Genomic DNA, 24,891 nt, shown 5'->3' with positions numbered 1-24,891 from the left:
CTGAATGCAGGATTCAAGTTAACAGAGGGAGCCAAGAGTGGACATGGAGAGGCCAGTGGAAGAAGGAGGGAGTGAAGAAGCCCAGATGAAAAAGAGTCAAATGGGGTAATGTCTGGGGAAACAGATTCAAGAAATGTATTCAAAATTGATTGTGGGGACAGAGAATGGAAGGTATCAAAAGAGACATCCAAGTGCCTGACCTGAGCAGAGGGTAGGGCCATATACTGAGATGGGGAAGCTGAAGAGTGGGGAGACGGTAGTTATGAGTAAGTTGCACTTTAGATATACATGAAGAAGAAAGTCTATAGACTTGTTGGTCATTCACTCATAAAAATCAGAGAGGACTTCAGTTCGTTTCCAGATGAGTCTGGGCACTCCAGGAAGCCCCTCTGGTCCCACAGCAAGAAGCAGTCTAAATTACTTGAGAGTAAGTTCATGGTAAGTTTACTGCTCTGATCTGAATGCTGTCCAGGCATCACCAGTCACAGAAGGCGTGAACCCATTTTTGAGAACATGTTCTTAAATGAATGGAACAGTTTAACACCCAGATGTCCTTGCATTGGAATTCAGCTTCCTAGTTATTATTAGAAAAAGTACCAAATCTGGAACATTTGAAAGATATGTTTTTGGTGGGGGAAAAAAAAATCTAACCCTCTCCTACTATGTTTCTGGTTCTAGGCCATCTTAAATGGCTTCCTAAGTGACTTCACACCAGCTGTCAAGCAAACCGCATCCAACATTGTTGAAGCTTCAGTTGAGATTTATAACAGAATGAGTGTTGATCTTCTGCCAACACCAGCCAAATCCCATTATGTCTTTAATTTGAGGGATTTATCCAAATGTGTGCAAGGTAGTGTATCGACCCCTCATTCTATGACCTTCACCCTCCCTTCATTTCCATTCACCCCAAATCACCCAGTAGAATGGTACGTCCACGGGTGTCTGTGACTTGCTGGAAATCCCATTACATGTCCCTGTTCAAGTCACTCTCCACCCCCCACTCCAGGCTGACTACTTCACAGATTCCCTCAAACAGCCAACATCCCCTCCTACTTCTCACTCCCAGTTGATGACCTATCTTACTTCATTGAGAAAAATAGAAGCAGTCACACCCGAGTTGTCTTACCTTCGAAGTCTCCCAGACAACCTGCATCTGCCTTCCCTCCTACTCAGTGGCTGAGCTGTCCCTGCTCCTCTCAATATCCCCTCTGGCACTGAATCCCAGCCCCTCCTGCCTAGTCAAGGATTTTGCCCTTATAATTCCTGCTCGTCTTCTGCATCATCAATGCTCCCTCTTCTATTGGATCATTCCTAACAACGTAAAAACCTGTTAGGATACCTCCCATCTTAAAAGATAATTCTCTTGAGACTCCATATCCCCCTATTGCTACCTCCCCATTTTCTCTGCTCTTTCTAAAAAGAGCATTAAAGAGTGGTCTCGCTGTCTCCTTACTTTCTCCAGTTCTCTCTTTAATATACCCCCAATTAAGCTTTTATACATGACACTGCACTACACTTCTCTTCCCCACCTCTGCACTACACTTCTCTTCCCCACCTCTCTATCTTGCCAAATTCATCAGTCAGTTCACAGTCTGAACCTTAACTTCTCAGCAGTACTACTCACAACGTTCCCCTCCCTCTCTCAAGATCCCTCCCTCTCTGATCTACTAGGGCATATGCTCCTGGGTTTCCTCCTCTCTCATTGGCTGCTGCTGCTCCGTCTGTTTTGATGGCTGTCCCTCTTCTTCCCTACCTCAAAATGTTAGGGTGCCCCAAGGCTCTGTCTTCTATCCTCTTTTTTATCTACACCATAGCCCCTAAGTTATCCATCAATTCTATGATGTTAAATGCATCTATTCATAGACGATGCTTGAATGTCTACCTCCAGCTTCCCTCTCCTCTACGTATCTGATCTGTATATCCAACTCCCTTCTCAACAACCTCACTTAGATATCCAGTTGGAGTTCTTAAACTTGGCACATCTGAACCTGAATTCTAGCTTTATCCCTCTTCCCAGCCATGTGTACCCGGACCCAGATAAGGAGACTACCATTAGTTGCTCTGGCCACAAACCTTGGAGTGTTCTCATTTCTTGATGATTCCCATCCAATCCATCACCAAAATCCCTGATGGATTTACCTTCAAAATATATCCCAAATCTAACCCTTGCTCACCACTCCATCCACCACCACTCTAGCCCAAAGTAGTGTAATATCTCACCAGGATTTCTCACAGTGAGAGTCTCCTCCTCTGTGTCTGGTCTCCTGCATCCAGACTGCTCACTTACCTTACCTTAAAACCAGCTCTGCCCTCCACATAGCAGCCAGAGGTAGCCCTGATTCAGACACTCCTGAGCGCTTTCCTATCACATGCCATGGGACTGAGGCTCTGTGAGATCTGGACCCAGGTGTCACCCGTCACAGAAGATAGAAGGGCTACCTGCTTGCCATCATTGCCTACCACTTTCCTCCTCACTCTGCCACCTCCTTGCTGCTCCTGAAATAGGGCCTGCCCGGGGGCCTCTGTACTTCTCTCGGAGTGTTCTTACCTCAGATATCCACATGACTCATTCCTTGTTCAAATATCACCTCCTCCTCCTCCTCTTCCCCTCTATGTCCCTTCATAGCACTTACTACCTGAAATCATATCCTAGATATTTATCTGCATACGTGTTTATGTCTCTGTCTCTCCTAATAGAATGTTTAGTCCATCACTGCATCCTCAGTGCCTAGAATCATGCCTGGCACTGAATGCATAAATGAATGAATGTCATAGAATGTCAGAACTGAAAGACATCTTTTACAATACTTAGTGTACCAAGTCCTCACCTTATTTTGTATACAAGGACACCAACTCTTAGTTGCTCAGTGATCTGCTCTGTTCCCATCCAGTGCGGACTCCCCGTCCAGTTCTCTTGGTTCTAAACCACTCTTAATATTGTATTCTCAACGAAGAGTCATACAAACTAAAGTACATGAACATGTTTTAAATATCTATGAAGTAGCGTAAGTGAAAGCTATCGAGCACGTCCATGTAAAGCAAAGACTTGGCTCTCAGACCGGATCTTATATTAATTTTTGCTCCAAAAGACGCATTAGAGCTGATGGTCCGGCTAGGTGTTATTTTCGGGGAAACACGGTAGGAGATAAGGGCTGATGGTAGGAGCTGAGGCTTGGCTTGAAGAACCTTGACTACCTCATTTGTCCCTCCCTAATGCTCAGTTCTCACCACAGGTCCCTTACCTTTCCAACTCCCATTCTGATGGCTCTGCAACTCTCTTTTCCTTTTCCTGCCGTGTAACCTTCCTCCCACTTCAGGAGTCTGGGAACTCTTGAAGATGGTACACCACCCTTGCCACTGGATGACACAATAATTTGTATTCTTCCTCCACTAAAATTTTACCCTCCCATGTTAGCAGCTCAATCCTGGGATACATAAACTCATCTTTCCTAGAAAACATTGGAACATGGCTTTGTTTCTTTAGTTAATTACCTTGGAATCATTTCCTGGTCCTCAGACCTTGTCTCATCTAGTCATTTATTTATTATCCTTCCCCCATGTCTTTCTATTCCTACTTTTTAGATATTTTCTGAGCCTCAAAATTCAGGATGTATTTTATCTCTGACAATGATACATCATAAAATATTTAGGACATCCCACTTTTGAGTATCTTTCCCCTTGTGCCCACATTTTATCAAAATGTCCCAGAAATACCCTTCTTTCTACAAATAGTAGCTGAAAATAATCAAATCTTTAAGCATTTCAAGAAACATATCTCACACACACACACACACACACACACACACAATGTGAGCTGCAAAAGTAAAAAAATGTAACATTATTATCTATAGAAATGCCCTATTATTCCAACGCAGCATGAATGGTACCTACTGTGTTGCACAGTGCACCCTGTCTGCTGTGTGTACCTGTGGGCATAGTAGGGATCTCCCGTCCCCTCTGCACCCTATGAGGAGGCCCATGTGAAGGGTCCCCAGGGAAGTGGAGAATGACCACTTCCTGGATTTCTCTTTAGCATGGCTTTTGTTGTAACTTGAAATTGTTAGAACTGTGTTTGTAATTGCAATTTATAGTAATACAAAGAGTACTCAGAATAATTTGAGTAGAAGCAAGAAGGGCCAGGGGGCATTTGATGAGGACCGAACGTTGAGGAAGAATAAGAGAAGGAGTTGATATTTTGAAGACAGCGTAAAGGTTGGGAGGGAAAGAAAGTTGCTAGATGAAAAGTATACGGTATATTAAAGATGACACTCCTCACATAATGTAATGCAACTGAATGTAATAATGAGATGAATATTGCTTACACTGTGACGTTTGACCACTTCACATGTTCAGTTAAAGAAACATCACAAAACAACAAAAAATATTTTATCAGGTAATGTGTTTCAGTTTTGCTGTCAAAAAAAGAGGTCACTATTATTATATGTGTATATCCACCGGGGAAGCACCTATTTCTCATAGTGTGGTGATTAATTTGGACTTAAGGATCTTCTAGTTAATTAAACTAACACTATAGATTCCACAAATATAGAATTTTCCTTTTCTTAAAAACAGGTATGCTCCAGTGCAATCCAGGAACAATAAGAGAAGAAATGCAGATATTTAGACTCTTTTGCCATGAATGTCAAAGAGTCTTCCATGATCGTCTGATTAATAATGAAGATAAGGACTATTTCCATGTTATTTTGACAGAAATGGCCAGTAAATATCAATCTTTATTTAGCTGCTTTTTTTTTTAGTAGAAAAGCAATATAAAGGAAAATTAAAATGAGCTTACATAGGGTAAAGCAAAATGAGTTTTAGTAATTCATGAGTAAAAGTTGTTTTCTTTGATGAATCAAATATATAAAAAATTATAAATACTATAAATATCATTGTATTGAAATTCAAGAAGGGTTAATATTTTAAACTCAGTATATAATTTTAATTAGAGGAGGAAAAGTAGGAGAAACAGCATTTTGTCTGATAAGAAGCCAGAATATTTCTAAAGTACTTCATATTTACTTAATATGCATTCAATATCTATTATTTAATAAAATATTCATTAATAATAAATATTCTTAATCTTAAATCTGGGCGATTATCAACTAAAGTTGTATGGTGTTAATGTGGCTTTCTTTCAGTTTCATATACAAATTAAGGCTTCTAAGTAAAGTAATAGCTAATATTATTCTGTATATTTATTATTAAAATACTGCATTCATCTTATTATATTAAAATTTTGTTTCTTTTGAATAGACAAATATTTTGGAATTGCAATTGATGTAGAATATTTTTTAACAAGGCCCATCATATTTGGAGATTTCATTAAGGCAAGTATGTTGTACTGACTTGACTACATTTGAAGATTATAATTATATAAATATTACAGTTATAAACATAATTCTTTAAAGATTACAAAGTTCAAGTTTATATTCTACAAGAACTTTGCACCAGTGAAGATTAAAGATCTAGACGAAGGGTCAACAAACTATGGCCCATAGGCCAAATCTGCCCACTGCCCATTTTTGTAAATAAAGTTCATAGGAACACAGTAACGCCCATTCCATTTGACTGTATACTATTTATGTGGTTACTTTCACGTTACAAGGCGGAGGAGTAGTAGTACTAGAGGAGTAGTAACAGAGCCTATATGGCCTGTAAAGACTAAAATATTTACTATCTGGCCCTTTAGGGGAAAATATTGCTAACTCCTGATCTAGTTGCATTCATTTTGATAATAGTTTGAATCAGAGATCCATCAGGTATTCAATTTGTAGGGAGATTTGGTCTCAACTCAGGGCTGGACTCCCCTTTTATACTCTGTGTACCTGTGCAGCCTCTGCTCAAATGCTTCCAGTACTGGAAAGCCCATTAGTTAGCAGTGCTGCCCCCTTCATTTTAGGGTAGCTCTGATTAGTAGTAAAAATTTCCTTGTATTAAGTTCTTCAAGTTTGCTCCCTCCCCAACAACATCTACACACGGGCCCTAATTTTGCCCTATGGACCTGCCTAGAATAAGTCTTCCATCCAACCACCCTGCCTGTGCTCACACTCATCATGTTTTACAAGGTGATTCTTGTGTGGGTTGAACATTCCTAGTGTCTGCAGGAGGGAAGAGCCCTATCTGTTTTGTTGACCCTAAATCCCCAGCTTCCTGCACAGAGCTAGGTATACAGCAGGCTCTCGATCAGTGCTGTTTAAACGAATGAATGAACACGGCTTTCTATTGTAGGTATACAATGCCTCACTACTCTGCTAATCCCTGACAAACATAAAAAGAGAAAATTTATTTGTGTGAAATAGAGCTATTTAAATATATTACTAAATACAAAGTCCAAAAGAAAATTTTTCCCCTCCTTCTTCCTCCATTTTCTTTTTTTTTTCAGAGTCCAAAATTTATTTTCTGGTGGTTATTGTATTTCCTGTGTGTTTCCAATAACATTATCATCAAACAGGGGGAATAAAGGAAAGAAGCAGTTGCACTTTTCTTGCATTGCCTACATCTATTTTAGTCAGAGGTTCCAAATGAAAATGCCCCCAGGGCAGTTGCTACAGTAAAGAAAAGACCTCATCCAGAAGTCCAAACAAGACCTCAGTTCCCATAGTTTGTGCCACATTTTATTCTCAGTGCTTTATTTAATTAGATGACTGCTGTGTAAAACTATATATAATTCTGGCATGATTTTTTATAACAGTCTGCCATTCATAATTTTCAACCCATTTAGCTTTTGTGATGACAACAGCCTAAGAGCAAAATTATGAAACCAGAGTAAGGTATAGTGAAAAAAAAATTTTTAATTTAAAGCCTATTTCTGAGCTCCTCCTGTATGAATATTATTGCAAATAAAACTGAAATTCCAATGTATCACTTGAAGAAGTTAAATGAAATGGATTTTCGGTTAGCCACAAAAATCTGACTTTCTTTAGTCTCTTGTAGCATATATATGCATGGATGAAGGGATATGTATTTATGCAAATGATTAAATAAATGGCAACATAGGTAAAATATAATGTTCCCTCCTAAGGTCATGTATGTTACATATATATTTCTATATCAGAATTGATCCATCTCGGTTCTTCTCCCATAAATCATCTTATAGTTTGGAGCAGATAGGAGTGATCGGATTTATGTTGACCTGCCTGACATGGAGAAAATCGCAAATGTTCTACAGGACTATCTTGATGATTATAACCTCATAAATCCCAAAGAAGTAAAGTTGGTGTTCTTTCAGGATGCTATAGAACATGTTTCAAGGTATAGTGCTCTAAGGTGCCCAATAATGTATTCATCTAATTTGTTTTGTATTAAAAGGTAAGGATCCAGTTGTGTAAAACTCTTTAAATTGCTAGATGGATGAAGGTCTATAACAAATCTTGCTATAATTTAAAAGTTATTTTTTTATATATTTTAAATATAAGCATTAATTTTCTGTGGAATCTCGGGGGCTATTATCTTTGCTAAACCTTAATAGATTGTTTTTGTTTGTTTTAAATGTCTTGAATCATTACAAAAAACGATCTAAGGTGTTCCCAGAGATACATGTACAGTATAACAAGGCTGATTCTATGCATGCCTAAAGAAAGAGCGTTTCAAGATTATAGCAAAACAGGTTGAATGCAAGGAGCACAGATTCCATCTGCTTGTGAGTCTGACTCTTACCCATTGCAAGTATCCTTTGAGAGACATCTCTGTCACCTAGATATCCAGCCTGAATATTTACAGTCCTTGGAGCACACACCACGTTTTAAACTGGTTCATGTCCTATTGGACAATTTCATGTCAAAATGGCCCTTCAAGGGTAAGTCAAAATCTGCTCGCTGTGACTTCTGCTACCAGTTTCACCCTGTCGAGCAGTAATAATAATGGTGCTCGATGTGAATATAAAACCATGATATGGGAGTATCCCATTTAACTGTGATAATACCTCTCTGTGGCTCACTCTCTTAATCTCTCCACAAATAAATCGCAGAGAATGTTCAGTGGCCTGTTGCTATATAATAAGCCACTGTAATACTTAGTGGCTTCATTTCTTTTATTGTCTCTCATGGCTCCCAACGGTCCTCTCTTGGGGTCTCTCACACAGTTGTAGGCAGACAGCACCTGGAGCACCTGACACATCTCTGCCTCCATGCGGACTCCACATCTCTCTCCAGCATGGCAGCATGAGCATGTCCAGGCTTCTTCCATGCTGGCTCAGGGCTCCAAAGACTCATACCCCGAGGGAGAGCCACGCAGAAGCCCAATGGCCTTTCACAAGTTAGCCTTGGAAGTCACATAGCATCACTTCTGTGAAACCACCCAGTTTCACAGAGACTATATCTCTCGGTAGGGTCAAAGAGCAAGGACCAAAAACACTATCGCAGCCATATTGGGACAATGTCATGTGCCACAGAGAGACTAGGTAAACTGTCTAAAGTCCTCTAACTAGTGAGTGGCAGCCTGGGGATCGCATCCAGTGCTTGGACGCTAACTCTGCTGCAGGTATCTCCACCCAAAATGGATCTACTCTTTTTCATGACAGCCCTCCAAATATTTGAAAATGAATACCAGGCTCCTGTTAGCTTTATCTTCTCCAGGCGTAATGATCCCAGGTCTTTTACTATTGCCTGTTAGAGATTATTTCTACCCATCAACATACTGAGCAATTTATTATTTTTCAATGTTCCACTTAAAATGTGATACCCACATTTGATATAACATTCTGTGGAATAAGCAGAGTAAAACGTGTGTAAGGACAGGATTTCCCAGGGTCTACTACCATAACAAGATCTTAATGGCTTTGTTTTCTTCCCTTGTCAACTACATTTTAATGTTGGACCTTGTTAAGACTGACATTACACCCCCAGGATTTTTTCAGTAAACCATAAGCAAATCAAGTCTTTCACCTCTCCTATACTTCTGCTATTTTAAAGTGTTGTAACACAATAGTTTATCATTGGGTTGTCAAGATACCACTTGCTTCCCATCAATTTCCTTGCCAACAGACCCACACACTATCTCCTAACAACTTTTATTCCCACAGCTCAGGCAGGCCCTAAGCCTGAAAAGAAAAAAAATAATGGCAGTATGCTGGTCTGAGAAACTTCCTGGAGAGTAAACCAGACTATAGGCAAAGTCAACTTAATAGTATTTATAATCCTTCTTATTTTTGTGAAAGGGAATCACCAGGCCACTCGAGGTTTGCTTAAAATATTATCGGGGGAAATTAAAAACCATTTGTAGAATGGCGGAGATTTGGTTTTCAGATACACCAAGGACTGCCGGGTGAATAACAATGTAGAGTGTTCTCTTTTTTTCTAGAGAGGCTCAGTAGTTAGGAATTAGAGGAAACAAATTTCTACTTGTCATAAGAGCTTTCAAACACCCTGCTGATGAGCAGGACTTCATTATGAACATGGTTATGAGGCAGTTACTAAATATTCAGTAAGTTAGCAGACACTACATTTCTATTTGTTGATGACATTTTAGTTTGTGGGTTTTTATTTTTCCAGAGGATAATTGGACAAAAGACTTCCCAGCTGAGAAAAAAATATTTCTTACTTCAGGCCTATGCTTTCAACGGGCAATTTGAACCAGGCAGTTTATCTATTACAAAGTCCCCAAAGTTGTTGACACAGCAAGAACGGTAGAATGGATCTTTCTATTAAAATATAAACCACTACTTAGAAAAGCCATCTCCTCCTATGACAGGAGAGATAATGTAACTTTGGAGGATTCTTAAATGGGGAGAGTTTTCTATCTATTGATCTATGTAAAATAACACTGGGAAGCAGAGTGGACAAATCATTTGTTTCCAATAATCTCACATGGAAATAGCAAATAACTATAATGTAAATGAAATAAGGAAAGAGTAATATAAAGTACAAGAGTAACATAAAGTACAAGTGCATTATGGAAAACAAAATGAAACATTATTATATGTCTATTCAGCCTCAATTTTGTATACACATAGGTAGCTGAAGAGAAATAAGCAAACGTGATCTTGTGTGTCTTCTGTTAGAGATGCACTGCAATAGAGGCATAGCAATGGAAATGGTGCTTGGGGGTCTTCTTTACTGGAGGGGAGGAGTTGGCAAAAGATGTGAGGGAAAGTTGTTGAGGACCTTGTTTTGTAAAGAGCCAGAACGTGAATATTTTATTTTAGGCTCTGCAGATCATGCGGTCCCTGTCACAACTACCCAACACTGCCATTCTAACACAAAAGAGGCCACCTTCCATAAGTGAATGAATGAGCATGGCTGTGTTCCAATAAAACTTTATTTATGGACACTAATATGAGAATGTCATATGGTTTTCGCATATAAAATATTACTCGTCTTTTGATTTTTTTGTCAACCATTTAAAAATCTAAAAATAATTCTTAGCTCATAGGCCATAAAAAATTTTAAAAACAACAGCAACAGTCATCGGGCAAGGTTTGGCCCCCAGACCATTGTTCTGCTGTTTTAGACAAAGCAGTGTCATCAAGGCAGTCAGGGCAAGGAAAGAGCAGACGCCTGAGGGGCAGGAGAAGGTGCACAGCTGGAGGAGACAAGTTTGAATGTTTGATTCTTGTTTTAGAAGATCCTGAATAATGACGTAGGAGTCTATGCTTTGTCCTGGAAGAGCACTTTTCAAAATACATCCTGTAGACTCCCCATTCTATGCCGAGGCTACACAGCAACTAGCCCCACCACCAAAGATGATGACACACAGAACTACTGAATCAACATTCTCTAACTCAAAGTTCTTACTTAAGGTTTCTAGAAGTTGATTATTTCAATATAGATGATTTGGTAAAAGCATACTGAATTTCAGAGATTGTTAGAACAAGCAATGACATGTTTGTCTCTTTTTTTCACATAATTTTATTTATAAAAATTCATGTTACCAAGATCTTTTTAATGATAGAACTACTGCATAAGGAAAGCATATTTATATTTCCTACAAAGCAGAAATATATCTTTTTTTATTTTAAAAAATAGTGATTATTTTTCTGATTATTTTTCTGATTATATTCACTACAGAATATTTAGAAAAACATTACTCATAATTCCACCTCCTCACCAAGAGACAACCACTCTTAAAATTGTGTGCTGCTTTCAAATATATAAGCACATAATTTTTTTACAAAATTATATTATGGCAAATATAGTTAAACATTACGCCTTTAACACTTATATTTACCTCCACAATCCTGTAAAATTAAATATTATTTTAAAACATGGATTTAACATCCACATTTATGCTACCCTAATTTATTACCTATTTGTTTTTAATGCAACCTCTTTTGTTTTTTCTCTCTCTCTTTCTCTCTCTCAATCTGAAAGGATTCTATTTTCAGCTATAAAGTTGTTCCTTTTTAATATTGTTGAAATAACAAAACCATAAAGAAAATTAAATATCCATCACTAGGGAACAAGATAAATAAATTATGGTTTATGTATTGGTTTATTAACTAGCATGAGAATGTCCAATATGCATTATTTAGCAAACCAATCGTAAACAAAATGTGATGTAGAGTTTAATTCCATTTTGTAAACACACACATACAACTCAACAGACATAAATTGATTTAACAATTTGACGTATGAAGCCCCCACTGTGTGCAATGTGCACTGTTCCCACAGAGAGCAGGACAGCATCCAGGCCCTCATGACGGAGCTCACAAGTGGTTAAAGGGGTACCAATGGTTTTCTCCCTTTGGTTATAATGACCATGTTTTACTTTCCTAATTAAAAATAATAAGAAAGTCATTACCCTTTTCAAATATTTGAACTCTGTTTTCTCCAATTATCAACATCATGAATAAAATGAAATATAGACAGATAGATAGATGATCATTTCCAGAGAGAGAGAGAGAGAGAAATTAAACCTGCTTTTACATTTCTCCCATGATTTCCTACTTTCTGATGACTCAATCTGAGATTTTAGATAATGGTGATGATAATTTTTTAAAATAGGAAATTATTTTTACATTTGTAAAAATTCTTCTTTTTAAGAAGAAAATATTGGCATTCTCATTACCTTTTTATCATCTTAATAGTAGTGTATGGACTTGACTCCAATATATACTGTTCACTTTTATACTGATATCCTTTCCCCCTTTTTGAGTTTCTTAAATTTTTAAAAAGTTTTTTTAAATGTTATTCACACTTCTCTATATATCTTCAAGGAATCTTTTAGGAAGGGTTGGTAGATGGCTTACTCTCTGAACAATAACATGATATAGTTCCTTCCGTAACCATTGTCTTATGGAATGCCATCTTGTAAAATAGATGCCTCAGGTTCAGTCTAAAATTATTTGTCCCTTTGGGAGTAATCTATTATATCTGCTTTTTAGATGTTCACAAACTTCTCAGCTAAAATATATATTTCTACTACATATACACATACATATACATATATGTATGTGTATATATATATGTCTACATGTCTGAAATAGATACATATATGCACATATATATACATAGATGTACGAGGTCTAACAATTAAGTTCGCAAACTTGTTGAAACGATGTTGCTAACCTTTTCTGATATCAGAGGGATTATCCATTATAAATTTGTACCAACTGGACAAACAGTTAACCAAGTTTACTATTTGGAAGTGCTGAAAAGACTCAGTGAAAAAGTTAGACGAAAACGACCTGAACTTTTCGCCAACAATTCATGGCTCTTGCAACACGACAATGCACCAGCTCACACGGCACTGTCTGTGAGGGAGTTTTTAGCTAGTAAACAAATAACTGTATTGGAACACCCTCCCTACTCACCTGATCTGGCCCCCAGTGACTTCTTTCTTTACCTGAAGATAAAGGAAATATTGAAAAAAGACATTTTGATGACATTCAGGACGTCAAGGGTAATACGACGACAGCTCTGATGGCCATTCCAGAAAAAGAGTTCCAAAATTGCTTTGAAGGGTGGACTAGGTGCTGACATCAGTGCATAGCTTCCCAAGGAGAGTACTTCGAAGGTGACCGTAGTGATATTCAGCAATGAGGTATGCAACACTTTTTCTAGCATGAGTTCACGAACTTAATTGTCCGACCTCATACGCATACATACCTACACCTACACAGACATGTTTTATTTATATTTATATATCTCTTAGAAAATATTTAGTGTTTTGCCTCTCCTCTTTGGTTTCTCTTTTCCTGACCCTCAGTGACATTTTCAGACATGTGGGCTCAGCAGTGAGGGGTTTTTTTTCTATTATTTCAGTCGCGGTTGTATCAGTTTTATTTTGTCTCTCCTTCTGCAATTCCTGTTGTGATCCTCTGGGATCCCATTTGTTTCTCCCAGATTTGTCCTCCTTATTTTCCACTTTTTCTTGGCATTTAAGTATCATTATATTTTTTCTCTGAGTTCTAGGCAAATTTCTAGAGTTTGTCTTCTATTTCACCTATTCAATTTTCTATGGTATCCTATTTGTAAGACCCATCTTCCACTGAGGTTTTCAATTTGGTAGTCAGATTTTTCCATCTCCAATCAATTTTTCCTAAACTCGGATTTTTTTTCCCCTTTCTGTGAGCTTACTTTAATATTATGATTACAATGATGTTTAAATTCTGGTTGTTAACATGAATCAGAAATTTCCTAAAATTTTGTCGATATCTTATAGTAAATCCATTTTAGATGTTTTTCCTATTGATCTCTCCTTCTGAACTGCAATGTCTTTTCGTAGGTCTAGTCATTTTTCTGCTTGGAGACCTGGGCTTGCCAATATAATGGTTAACATAAGTAGTTGACGAGACCAGTCAGGGTTTCTGACAAAATCCTTCACTCTTTGAGAACTGACTCTGGGTGCTGAACACAGACTGTGATATATAGATGATGTATTATGGAATTATACCCTGGAAACCTATGTAATTTTATGAACCATTATCACTCCCAATACATTTTAATAAAAGTAAAGAAAGAAAGAATCCTTCACACTTTGAAGAAAAGATATGTTACTTTACTCTAAATTTGGATGACCAAGTCTAATCGCATATAGGAAATGTGGAAGAGATGGATATAAGGAAAAGGTCAGCAGCGCTTCTCTCCCAAACGTGAATCTCAGACATACGCTGGTCTTTCCTGTGGCCGTTTGCTCAGGGATGACACTCCGCTAGCCACCAGCCTTCCACAATGGGGCAGGTTCTCTGAGCAGAAATCACATCTGTACACTTGAAATAAATCTTTCTCTGATTTGCTTCCTGCAGAATTGCCCGCATGATTCGTCAGGAAAGAGGCAATGCCCTGCTTGTTGGAGTAGGAGGCACCGGCAAGCAGTCTCTTACCAGACTTGCCGCCCACATATGTGGTTACAAATGTCTACAGATTGAACTGACTCGGGGATATAATTATGACAGTTTTCACGAAGACCTGAGGAAGTTGTACAAACAAGCTGGTATAGACGACAAGGATATGGTTTTCCTCTTCACGGACACACAGGTACATAGTTCATTAATCAAAGTGTAAGGATCAGGAAAAGTATGAGTGTTACAATCATGTCTGTGCTTGAATAGTTTGTATAATGTAATTCAGGCACTTGTGTCCACTGATAAGAAATTTTTGGGACCTTATAAAAGTCTTTTATAACACATTTTTATTTATTTTACCAACTACTGTTTCCCCCTTTAAATTCTAAGTAAATAAATATGATCAAAGTTTAGGGGATGAGAGGTTTTAACATTTTTTTGAGGGGACGGACATAGATAGCAGAAGGTAATAAACTATTTCTGTAGAGGTGAATATAAGAAAGTAATTCCTGGGGGCAGCCGGTTAGCTCAGTTGGTTAGAGCCCAGTGCTCTGAACAACAACGTTGCTGGTTCGATCCCCACATGGGCCACTGTGAGCTGCACCCTCCACAACTAGATTGAAATGACTACTTGACTTGGAGCACTTGACTTTAAGTGTGAAAAACACACTTAAAATAAATAAAATTTTTTTTAAAAAAAGAGAGAGAATTGAATCTTTAAAAGAAAGAAAGAAAGAGAAATTAATTCCCTAACTGAACTCAATTAGGAAAATAGGCTTTACTCAAGAAAAAAGAAAAATAGCAGCTCTGTTTTAGGGTTAAATTAACTTTAAAATTAAAATAGAATTTACATCTATGTCTACAGCAACAACTTTAACTGATCTTGAATTTATTCTATTGTAGAGGATTTTCTACATTGACTACACTTCCATATTTTAACATTAGGGAAAAAATAAACCTTTATGGAAATTAGCCAGGGAATAAAAAAACAATAAATCTGATGCATAAACATCTTAAAATTCATTTTACTTTTAAAAACACTATAAATGGGATTAAGTACAACCACAAAACGGGGAAAATATTTTCAATATCTGTGACATACAGTGAGTTTATAGCTGAGTATGTAAATACTTTTTACAAATGATAAAGGACTCACAGTGAAATGTATGCCCCTAACTGGCTCTGTCCACCACCAATGCTTGCCCTGGTCCCTAGCCACTGGACTTGGGGGCACCACTGAGGACGCCAATAGCCCTTGAAGCCACTATGGAGCCCCTACAGTTCTAGCCAAAATATACATAGTTGTCAATACTGTGGACCCCCATGGCCTGAGCCAAAGAGACATAACATGCCCCTGGACCCAGTGCTACCATACACCTCTGAACTTGGCATTCTGCACCACTAGACCAGGGGTTACAGCATACTCCAGCAGGCCTCCACCTGCAGGTGAAAGTCTTCCCTTACCAAAGTCGGTCTATAAAGTCTGTTTCTTCAAACAGACAGACACCTATGTAAGGCTACATGGATCATTAAGAACCAGGAAAACATGACTCCACCAAAGGAATACAATAACCCTCCAATAATGGCCCCAAAGAAATGGCGATCCATAAACTGCCCCACAAATAATTTAAAACAATTGTTCTAAAGATACTAAGAGAGCTACAAGAGAATACAGATAAACAATCTGACAATATCAGGAAAATAATATTAGGACAAAATTATAGACAGCGACATCAGCTTGATGGTGATATAGGTGGGTCTCAGCTTCACTCCCCCTCACAAGAACAACTAACAATTATTCATAGACAAAACACCAACAAAAGAATCCTAGAATGAGGAGGAGAGACCGAATCTCTCTCTCACACACATACACACACGCACACTCTCCACAGAGACCAAGACAGGTGGCATTAGAAGGGTAAGAGGAACGGCTACATGCTGACCACATTGCTCCTCCCCCAGGTTGGCACAGCATCACAACAAGAAGTCCCCCCTGAGCTCCAGTTCCTCCAGTGGAAAAAGAGAGCCCAGCATGAACATCCAGATCACCCAGAATTGTGGGTCACTTTTTGGGAGTCTCACTCCAGTCTTGTATCGTGGGGATCACAGGGGAATCTGCAGGGCTTGACCACTGGAACTGTGATGGGGGTGGGGAGACATAACACTTAGTACTTGGATCTTAGCAGACTGAGTTCCTGCCCACAGTACCTAAGTACTAGTCCCAACCAGCAGCTTTGCTCATCTGCAGAGCCAAAATAGTGGCACAGTCTTACCAGGAAACTCAGCAGAGCACAGGTCTGTCTGATTAGAGGTCCTCAAAGAGCCTTTCTGTCCTTGTAGTCTGGTCTGTGCCCCCATCCTACCCAAGCAGGGTAGCTGAGGTATAGCCTTGCCCACTGCTGAGTATAGCTCCTGACTCTGCCCAATCAGAAAGGCTGGCTAGAAACCTGAAAAGCTGTGTAACCCATCAATGCTTGAGCAGAGAATACAAGAGGTTCAGAGCAAAGCCAGTGGCACCATTCAGCCAGGGAACTTGGGGTGTGGATTAGCTTGAGTCAAGACCACAAACTAAGAGTCCTTCTAGCCTTGGAGACAGTTTCCCTGTCCCTCCCAGGCAGGGGAAATAATGCATAGCCCTATCCACTGCTAAGTGTAGCTCTCAGCCCTTCCCAGCTAGAAAGCCTGACCAGGAACACCTGGGAGGCTGATTGAGCCAGCTATTTCATGCCACCCAGGCATGTGAGCTAATTCATAGCCCCACCTACTGCTGAATATACCTTCTATATACCTTCTGCCTGCCCAATGAGGAAGACTGGCCAGAACACCTAGAAAGCTGCACAGTACAGCAACATTTCAACAGAGTCTGGCAGGCAGACCTGACCATCTACAGAGCAAAGGCAGTGGCCCTGTTCAGCCAGGGAACTTGGAGTGCAAGTCAGTTTGAGTCAAGACCATAAACCAGGGGTGTCCAAACTGCAGCCTGCGGGCCAACTGCAACCCGCAATCCATTGTTAATTGGCCCGCAGCAAATTCCAAAAATATATTTAGTTTACTTAAATAAACCAGGTGAGGCAATACGGACTTCACCTCGAGTGAGTGGCCCGACTGTTTGTGTATTTTACCGCACATGGCCCTTGGTGGAAAAACGTTGAAAAAAGGTTTGGTCAACCCTGCCATAAACAGAGAACCTTTTTGGCCTCGGAGATAGTTCTCCTGCTCCACGCAAACTGGGAAACTAATTCATAGCCCCACCTGGTGCTGAATGTAAGCTGCAGCCCACCCCACCAGGAGACCTAACCAGAGCATGCAAGAAGCTGCACAGTCCATCCAACAGCCCTGCTTACAGTGACACTTCAGCAGAGAGCATAGCTTGTAGCTTTCCCCATCTGCAGAGCAAAAATGGTGGCTTCATCTGTCCAGGGAATTCAGTGCACAGCCTTGCTTGATTCAGGTCCCCAAAAAGAAGTAATGCAGGCTGTGGTGCCCATTCTATTGCCCTGCCAGGGCAGGGAATCTAATTCATAGCCCTGCCTACTGCTGAGTATAGTACCGAGTCCCAACCATCTAGGAAGCCTGGCCAGAGAACCCAGACAACCATAGGACCCATCTTATAGCCTTGCTTGGGCAGGGAACCATGTCAGCAGTACTATACAACTAGTGGCACCCTCTCTGACGTCAGAGCTCAGGCATTGGACTCACCCTAAAACACACCCTGATAGCAAACCCCACGTGCTCAAGGACATTACCAATTGACACATCCAGAAATCCAAACTGAGTCGACTGGTAAAAAACTGTCTCTGCCAAAGTGAACCTATAAAGTCTGAAGGAAGAGGCTGTTTACTCAAACGCACAGATACCAATGTCAGAAATCAAGGATCATAAAAAATATAAACATGACACCACCAAAGGAAACTAATAAAGTCCCAATAACCGAACTTAAAGAAGTGGAGATCTATGAACTGTCAGACAAAGAATGCAAAACAATAATCTCAAAGAAGTTTAGTAAACTTCAACACCACAAGACAGATAAGTAAAAAAATTAGGAAAATAATGCTGAACAAAATGATAAATTCAATAAAGAAATTTAAAAAATATTTTAAAAATCTTAGAGCTGCAAAATACATTAATTGAACTGAAGAATTAAATAGAGAGCTTGAAAAGCAGATTTGACCATGTAGAAGAAAAAAATCAATGACTTAACAATACAAGACACTTAAAATTATCCTGTCAGAGGAGGCTAAAAGGAAAAATGAAAAAGAGTGAAGAAAGACTCTTTTTTATGGATTTATGGGGCACAATGAAAAGGAACAATGTCCACATTATGGGAATTCCAGAAGAAGAAGATAAAAAGTAGGAAACAGAAAGTTTATTTAAAGCAATAATTAATGGCTGAAAACTTTCCAAACCTGGGGAGAGAAATGGGCATCCAGATTTATGAGGCCCAAAGGATCCCAAAAAGGATGAACCCAAAGAGGGCTACATTGAGACACATTATAACTAAATTGTCAAAAACAAAGAATTTTTAAAGCAGCAACAGAAATTAGACAAGTTACATACAAGAGAACCCCCATAAGATGATGAGTGAGTTTTTTTTATTATTATTATTAGCTTCAGGTGTACAAAACAATGTAATAGCTAGACATTTATACCCCTCACAGAGTGATAACCCCCCTTCCCCAATCTACTACCCCTCTATCATCATACACAGTCATTACATTTCCACTGTCTCTATTCCTTATGCTGTGCTCCACTTCCTGTGACTATATATATATATATATATATATATATATATATATATATATATATATAATATATTCTATTATATTATAGTTGACATTCATTATTATTCAGCTTCAGCTTCAGGTGTACACTGCAGTGGTCAGGCACCTACACTATCCATGAAGTGGTCTCCCTAATAAGACAAGTGTCCATTGGATACCCTACAAACGTGATCAGTGAATTTTTAACAGAAACTTTTCAGGCCAGTTGAGAATCGGATGATATAGTCAAAATATTGATGGAAAAAAACTATCAAAGAAGAATTCTATACCTGGCAAAGCAGTCTTTCCGAAATGAAGTAGAGATACTTTCTCAAACAAACAAAAGCTGAGGAAGTTTATTACCACTACTACTGCTTACAAAAGGTGTTATAGGAAGTCCTTTGGGTGGAAGTAAAAGGATGCTAATTAATATTATAAAACATAAAATGGTACAAAACCTAACTGGTGATGGTAAATAAATGGTTAACATTAGAATCTGTAATATGAAAATGGTGGTATATATTTCATTTATAGTACTAATTTAAGAGTTAAACAAATATAGCAAAAATAACCATAATTACAAAACAGTTATTGGATAGACAATATAAAAAAGATGTAAATTGTAACATCAATAACCTAAAATGTAAGGGAAAGAGAAGGAAAAGTGGAATTTAGGAATGCTATTGAAGTTAAGTTGTTACCAGTTTAAAATAGGGTATTTTAGGGGATACCAATCAAGATGGGGGAGTAGGTAAATGCTGTGCTCACCTCCTCCCACGACCACATCAAAATTACAAATAAACTGTAGAACAATCAACCTGGAGAACCATCTGAAGACTAGCTGAGTAAAAGTCCTATAACTAAAGATTTACAGGAGAAGCAATGTTGAGACTGGTAGGAGGGGCAGAGAAGAAAAACAGGCTGGTTCCACACCTGTGTGTGGTGGTTGAGAATCGGTAGAGAATTTCAGCTGCAGAGGTCCCCCTATGAGGAGTGAAGGGTCCCAGCCCCACACTAGGTTCCCCAGCCCAGAGCACTAGTGCTGGGAAGAGAAGCCCCCATAATATCTGGCCATGAAAATCAGCAGGGGTTCCATCCATCCAGGTGAGACAGAAGGCTGCTGGAAACCCAGGCATCCTCTTAAAAGACCTGTGCAAGACTCACTCACTCACAGGCACTCACCCTGTGCTCTGGCAGAGAGACAGTGGTTTGGGGGGCACCAGATACACACAAGGAGAAATTAAGTGGTGTGGTTTCAGGACAAGGGCTGAGAGACAACCGCTACTGTTCCTATGTTAAGCATTCCTCCCACACAGCTAGCTCGCAGCTGCTATCTTTCCTGTGTTAAGCCCTCCCCCCGCACAGCCAAATCTGAATCTGCCCCAATTGGTGAACACCAATCTCCCCACCCTGATGACCCTCTGAGATCCCATCCCACCCAACACATGCACCTCCAGAAATTCTTTCAGTGGCAGGCAGCTGGCTTTGGCCCATGCACCACCAGATGCTCTTTTAGCGGAGGGCAGCTGGCATTGGCCTGCATACCACTAAAGGCTCTTTCAGTGGCAGCAGGCCAGCAGAGGATCAAATCAGCAATATGGAAGACAAGGTAGTAGAAAATACCCAAATAGACCAGCAAAATAAAAAATAATCCAAAAAAATGAGGATAGTTAAAGGGATTTCTGAAACAACATAGTTTAAGGGATCTCTATACCAACATTCACATGATCAGGGTACCAAAAGGAGAACAACATTCACATCAGAGGGATACCAGAAAGAGAGCGAGAGGGAAAGGAATTGAGAACCTATTTGAGGAAATGATGATGGGGGGCCGGCCCGGTGGCTCAGGCGGTTAGAGCTCCATGCTCCTAACTCCAAAGGCTGCCGGTTCGATTCCCACATGGGCCAGTGGGCTCTCAACCACAAGGCTGCCAATTTGATTCCTCGACTCCCGCAAGGGATGATGGGCTGCGACCCCTGCAACTAGAAAACGGCAACTGGACCTGGAGCTGAGCTGCACCCTCCACAACTAAGATTGAAAGGACAACAACTTGACTTGGAAAAAAAGGCCTGGAAGTACACACTGTTCCCCAATAAAGTCCTGTTCCCCTTCCCCAATAAAATCTTTAAAAAAAAAAAAAAAAAGAAAGAATGACGGAAAACATTCCTAACCTGGTGAAGGAAAGAGACATACAAGTTCAAGAAGCACAGAGAGTTCCAAACAAGATGAACCCAAAGAGGCCAACACCAAGACATGTCATAATTAAAATGCCAGAGTTTAAAGACAAAGAGAGAATCTTAAAAGCATCGTGAGGAAGGTAGTTGCTACCTACAAGGGAACTCCCTTAACATTGTCAGCTGATTTCTCAACAGAAACATTGCAGGCAAGAAGGATTGGCTTGAAATATTCAAAGTGATGAAAAGCAAGGACTTACAACCAAGACTACTCTACCCAGTAAGGCTATAATTTAAAACTGGAGTTATAAAGTTTCCCAGACAAGAAAAAGCTAAAGAAGTTCATCACAACCAAACCAGTATGACAGGAAATGTTAGAGGGACTTCTTTAAGGAAAAAATAAACACATAAATATGAATAGTAAAATGGCAATAACTATGTACCTATCAATACTCACTTTATATGTAAATGTAAATGCTCCAATTGAAACACATAGGGTGCTGAATGGATAAGAAAACAAGACCCGTACATATGCTGTCTACAAGAGACTCATTTCATATTGAAAGGCACACAGACTGAAAGGGATGGAAAAAGATATTTCATTTCAAAAGGAAATGAAAAAACGCTGGGGTAGTCAATACTTACATCAGACAAGATAGACTTTAAAATAAAGATATAATAAGAGACAAAAGAAGAACAGCTGCATTGGGCTGCAGGAAAAGATGGTCATCTCCATAGACAAATTATGAAAACAAAATATATAACTTGAAAGTAGAATGTGGACCTGAACACCCAGAAGTTCCTCCATCAGTTAGATTTGTAACCAAAATTAATATGAATGGAATAAGTAATTCCAGTGGAATGGTGAATGCACGGAACATACCAGTATTAGCAAAATGGCAAAATTCACATAGCATTAAAGTTATACTTCAAGAGCTAAGACATCTATTGATGTCCCAAGAAAATATGAGGCTTCTGCAGCCACCAGAAGGACAAACATACAACAATTAATTTTAATGGATCTCATACTTGTCTTAAATCAACAGTCTCCTACTCTTGGTAATGTCTTGATTGAATATCACAATGCAAAATACCCACACATTAAGTAAAAGAATTTCAGCTGGTAAACAAGAGTTAGACATTTGTTAAGAATATATTTAATGTATGTACAGGCATTATGTTTCCGGTAACAGGAGGAAAATTGCAGCACAATTTTTTTAAGGCACTGTCATTTAAACACAAACCTGGAGTGCTCAAAATAGAATTCAGGTTTATAAAATGACAATATGGTGAGAAGTATCAGATAGCTGCAGAAGCATGTGTGTTTCTAAAACGTAAAAATCTCAATTGGGAAAAAGAAATGGCATGCTTTATCCATCTTGCTTAGGGAAAGAGTTTTCAGTTTAAATTGTCTAAAGTAGTAGGTACAATTAATATTTAATTTTTGAAGCTGTGTGGGGGCTGACTGCTAGTAGCATCAAAAGTATGTTCAGAATTCTTTTAACACCTGCATTTATAATTTTAAAAAATGTCATGGGGAAGGTTGATGAATTTCTGTTAAAAAAAAGAAACAAAGAAGGACATTTCATAATGATAAAGGAATCAATCCAACAAGAGGATATAACCCTTGTAAACATTTATTCACCCAACATAGGAGCACCTAAATATATAAAGCAAATGTTGATGGACATGAAGGAAGAGATTGACAGTAATACAGTCATAGTAGGGACTTTAACACCCCACGGACATCAATGGATGGACCTTCCAGACAGAATATCAACAAGGAAACAGCAGCCTTAAATGATACATCAGACCAGATGGATTTAATTGATATTTTTAGAGCATTTCACTTCCCCCAAAACAGAATATAGCTATATAAGATAAATATAAAACTAACTCAATGTGAATTTTGATCAAATATTTGCTTTATAATTTACATGTAATAAATGTAAAATGGTTGAATGAGTTATAATGATTACTCTGCTTTCTTCTACAGATTGTAGTGGAAGAGTTCCTAGAAGATGTAAATAACATCTTGAACTCAGGTGAAGTGCCTAATTTATTTGAAAAGGATGAACTGGAGCAGGTTTTAGCAGCCACCAGACCGAGAGCAAAAGAAGCAGGAATTTCCGAGGGGAATAGAGATGAGGTAGGATGTGTGAAAATGGTTATATGGCTTTGTAAAACAAAAACTTGCTTTAGCCTTTTTAAAAATGGTCTGCCAATCCCCTTAAGGAGTCCATGGATAGAACTTTTGTTTTCAGTAGAGTTGGTTTCCTTTGTAACTCTCTGTACTTTATTTCCTGCATTCAAAGCATTGGTTCACCAGACTCCCAGCAAGGTCCATGGAAAGCAGAAAACAGAAACTCTATGGCCCCCATGGAGGACATAGTCTTGTCCAAACTAGACAGCTTCTCTTATCATTCTTTAAACACAAATTTATTTTACACACCCTCAGCACCCTGCCTGAGGAGTCCAGTATTTTTGACTCCCTTGCCTATCAGCAAGGTTATGGTACAACTTAAACAGAAATGAATTCTCTGTCTCTCTCTCTCATTCTCTCTCTCTCTCAACACAGCTGCTGTGCACTTCCATTTCTCCAAATTCTGTGCCAGGTTCCATATGCCACTATTTGTCTGCCCCACTCTTTCCCTTCTTTCTGCACCTTTTTTTTTTTTAACTTTATGGCCATTCTTTCTCAAGTCTTCTATGTCCTTTCATGAGAATTTCCTCTATAGCCAGATCAGGGGTTATAGGTACAGACAGCAAGATTGACTTCAGCTAATGTAAGCAGAAATGGGTTTATTCAGGGGACGCAGAATCATTGGGAGGGCCAAAGAAAGGGATTCCAGGCTGCGTTCCTTGGAATAAATGTGAAATGCACACTGCAGAAGTCAGTGTTCAAGGAAGCTGGCACCTCTGCCATAATCATTCCTGCTGAGCCAGAAAGTCACTAACCCAGTCAGCATGCTTTCAGCAGCCAGCTCCAAAGCCATGCAACCCCCACTCTGTCAGGAAGCAGCAGAAATAAGGAGCTGTTGGCTATCAAACTAGGAGTTCCCTGGGGGTGGGGGGATATGAAATTGGCCCCCCTACACAGAAGAGAAGGACAGACCAAAATAAGAGGGAGACCACTCCAGATTGGGAGGTGGCAGGTTTAATAAGCAAGGGAACTTACATCCAAGGCTTTTGTCTTGGGTGGCCACAAAATGAGTAGATCTCCACACCTGCCCACCAGAACCTTAAAAGTTTATAAAGAAGCCTTAACTGGGTTCAGTCATGTATATTGTCCAGATGGTCTCAACAACACATTTCTCTCTCAAGGCTGTGTCCTTGAAACAGCTCCCACTGTGGGACTGGCGGGCAGAACATACAATCCAAAGACAAAGTAGGGGGTGAGAGGCCTCCAGTTGCCTGGGTCTAGCTCAGGGGTGTCCAAACTTTTTTCAACGTTTTTCACGAAAGGCCATATGTGGTAAAATACACAAACAGCCGGGCCACTCACTCGAGGTGAAGTACGTATCGCCTCACCTGGTTTATTTAAGTAAACTAAATATATTTTTGGAATTTGCTGCGGGCCAATTAACAATGGATCATGGGCCGCAGTTGGCCCGCGGGCCGCAGTTTGGACAGCCCTGGTCTAGCTCATAGGTCAACGGGTGGTCACATCCTCTCAGTGACCTCCTCCAACAGGAGCCACATCCGAAGATACTGGCTCCAGTTCCATGCCAC

General features: G+C 39.4%; 2 protein-coding genes across 2 annotated transcripts in view; both read left to right on the top strand.

The window, feature by feature from the left end:
* Positions 1 to 24,891, top strand: part of DNAH6 (dynein axonemal heavy chain 6) — a 249,296-nt gene that overhangs the window by 129,041 nt on the left and 95,364 nt on the right. The window contains exons 43-48 of the mRNA XM_033125611.1: positions 679 to 850; positions 4,573 to 4,719; positions 5,257 to 5,330; positions 7,100 to 7,254; positions 14,186 to 14,417; positions 23,156 to 23,308. Coding sequence (XP_032981502.1) covers positions 679 to 850; positions 4,573 to 4,719; positions 5,257 to 5,330; positions 7,100 to 7,254; positions 14,186 to 14,417; positions 23,156 to 23,308 — 933 coding nt within the window. The remainder of the gene's footprint in view (positions 1 to 678; positions 851 to 4,572; positions 4,720 to 5,256; positions 5,331 to 7,099; positions 7,255 to 14,185; positions 14,418 to 23,155; positions 23,309 to 24,891) is intronic.
* On the top strand, positions 21,136 to 22,170 carry LOC117033271 (ubiquitin-conjugating enzyme E2 variant 2-like). The gene is made up of 2 exons (XM_033125356.1): positions 21,136 to 21,159; positions 21,898 to 22,170. The coding sequence occupies exons 1-2, from the start codon at positions 21,136 to 21,138 to the stop codon at positions 22,168 to 22,170; spliced, it is 297 nt and encodes a 98-aa protein (XP_032981247.1).

Source organism: Rhinolophus ferrumequinum, chromosome 13 (genome assembly GCF_004115265.2).
Source record: "Rhinolophus ferrumequinum isolate MPI-CBG mRhiFer1 chromosome 13, mRhiFer1_v1.p, whole genome shotgun sequence".
NCBI classification, from domain to species: Eukaryota; Metazoa; Chordata; class Mammalia; order Chiroptera; family Rhinolophidae; genus Rhinolophus; species Rhinolophus ferrumequinum.
The sequence above is the reverse complement of the archived record's forward strand: the minus strand, read 5'-3'. Positions and strand labels throughout refer to the sequence as shown.

Coding starts and splice junctions, on each gene's coding strand:
- LOC117033271 (XM_033125356.1), top strand. CDS start 21,136: ATGACGGAAAACATTCCTAACCTG. Junction 21,160..21,897: donor CGGAAAACATTCCTAACCTG/GTGAAGGAAAGA, acceptor TCATCTCCATAG/ACAAATTATGAAAACAAAAT.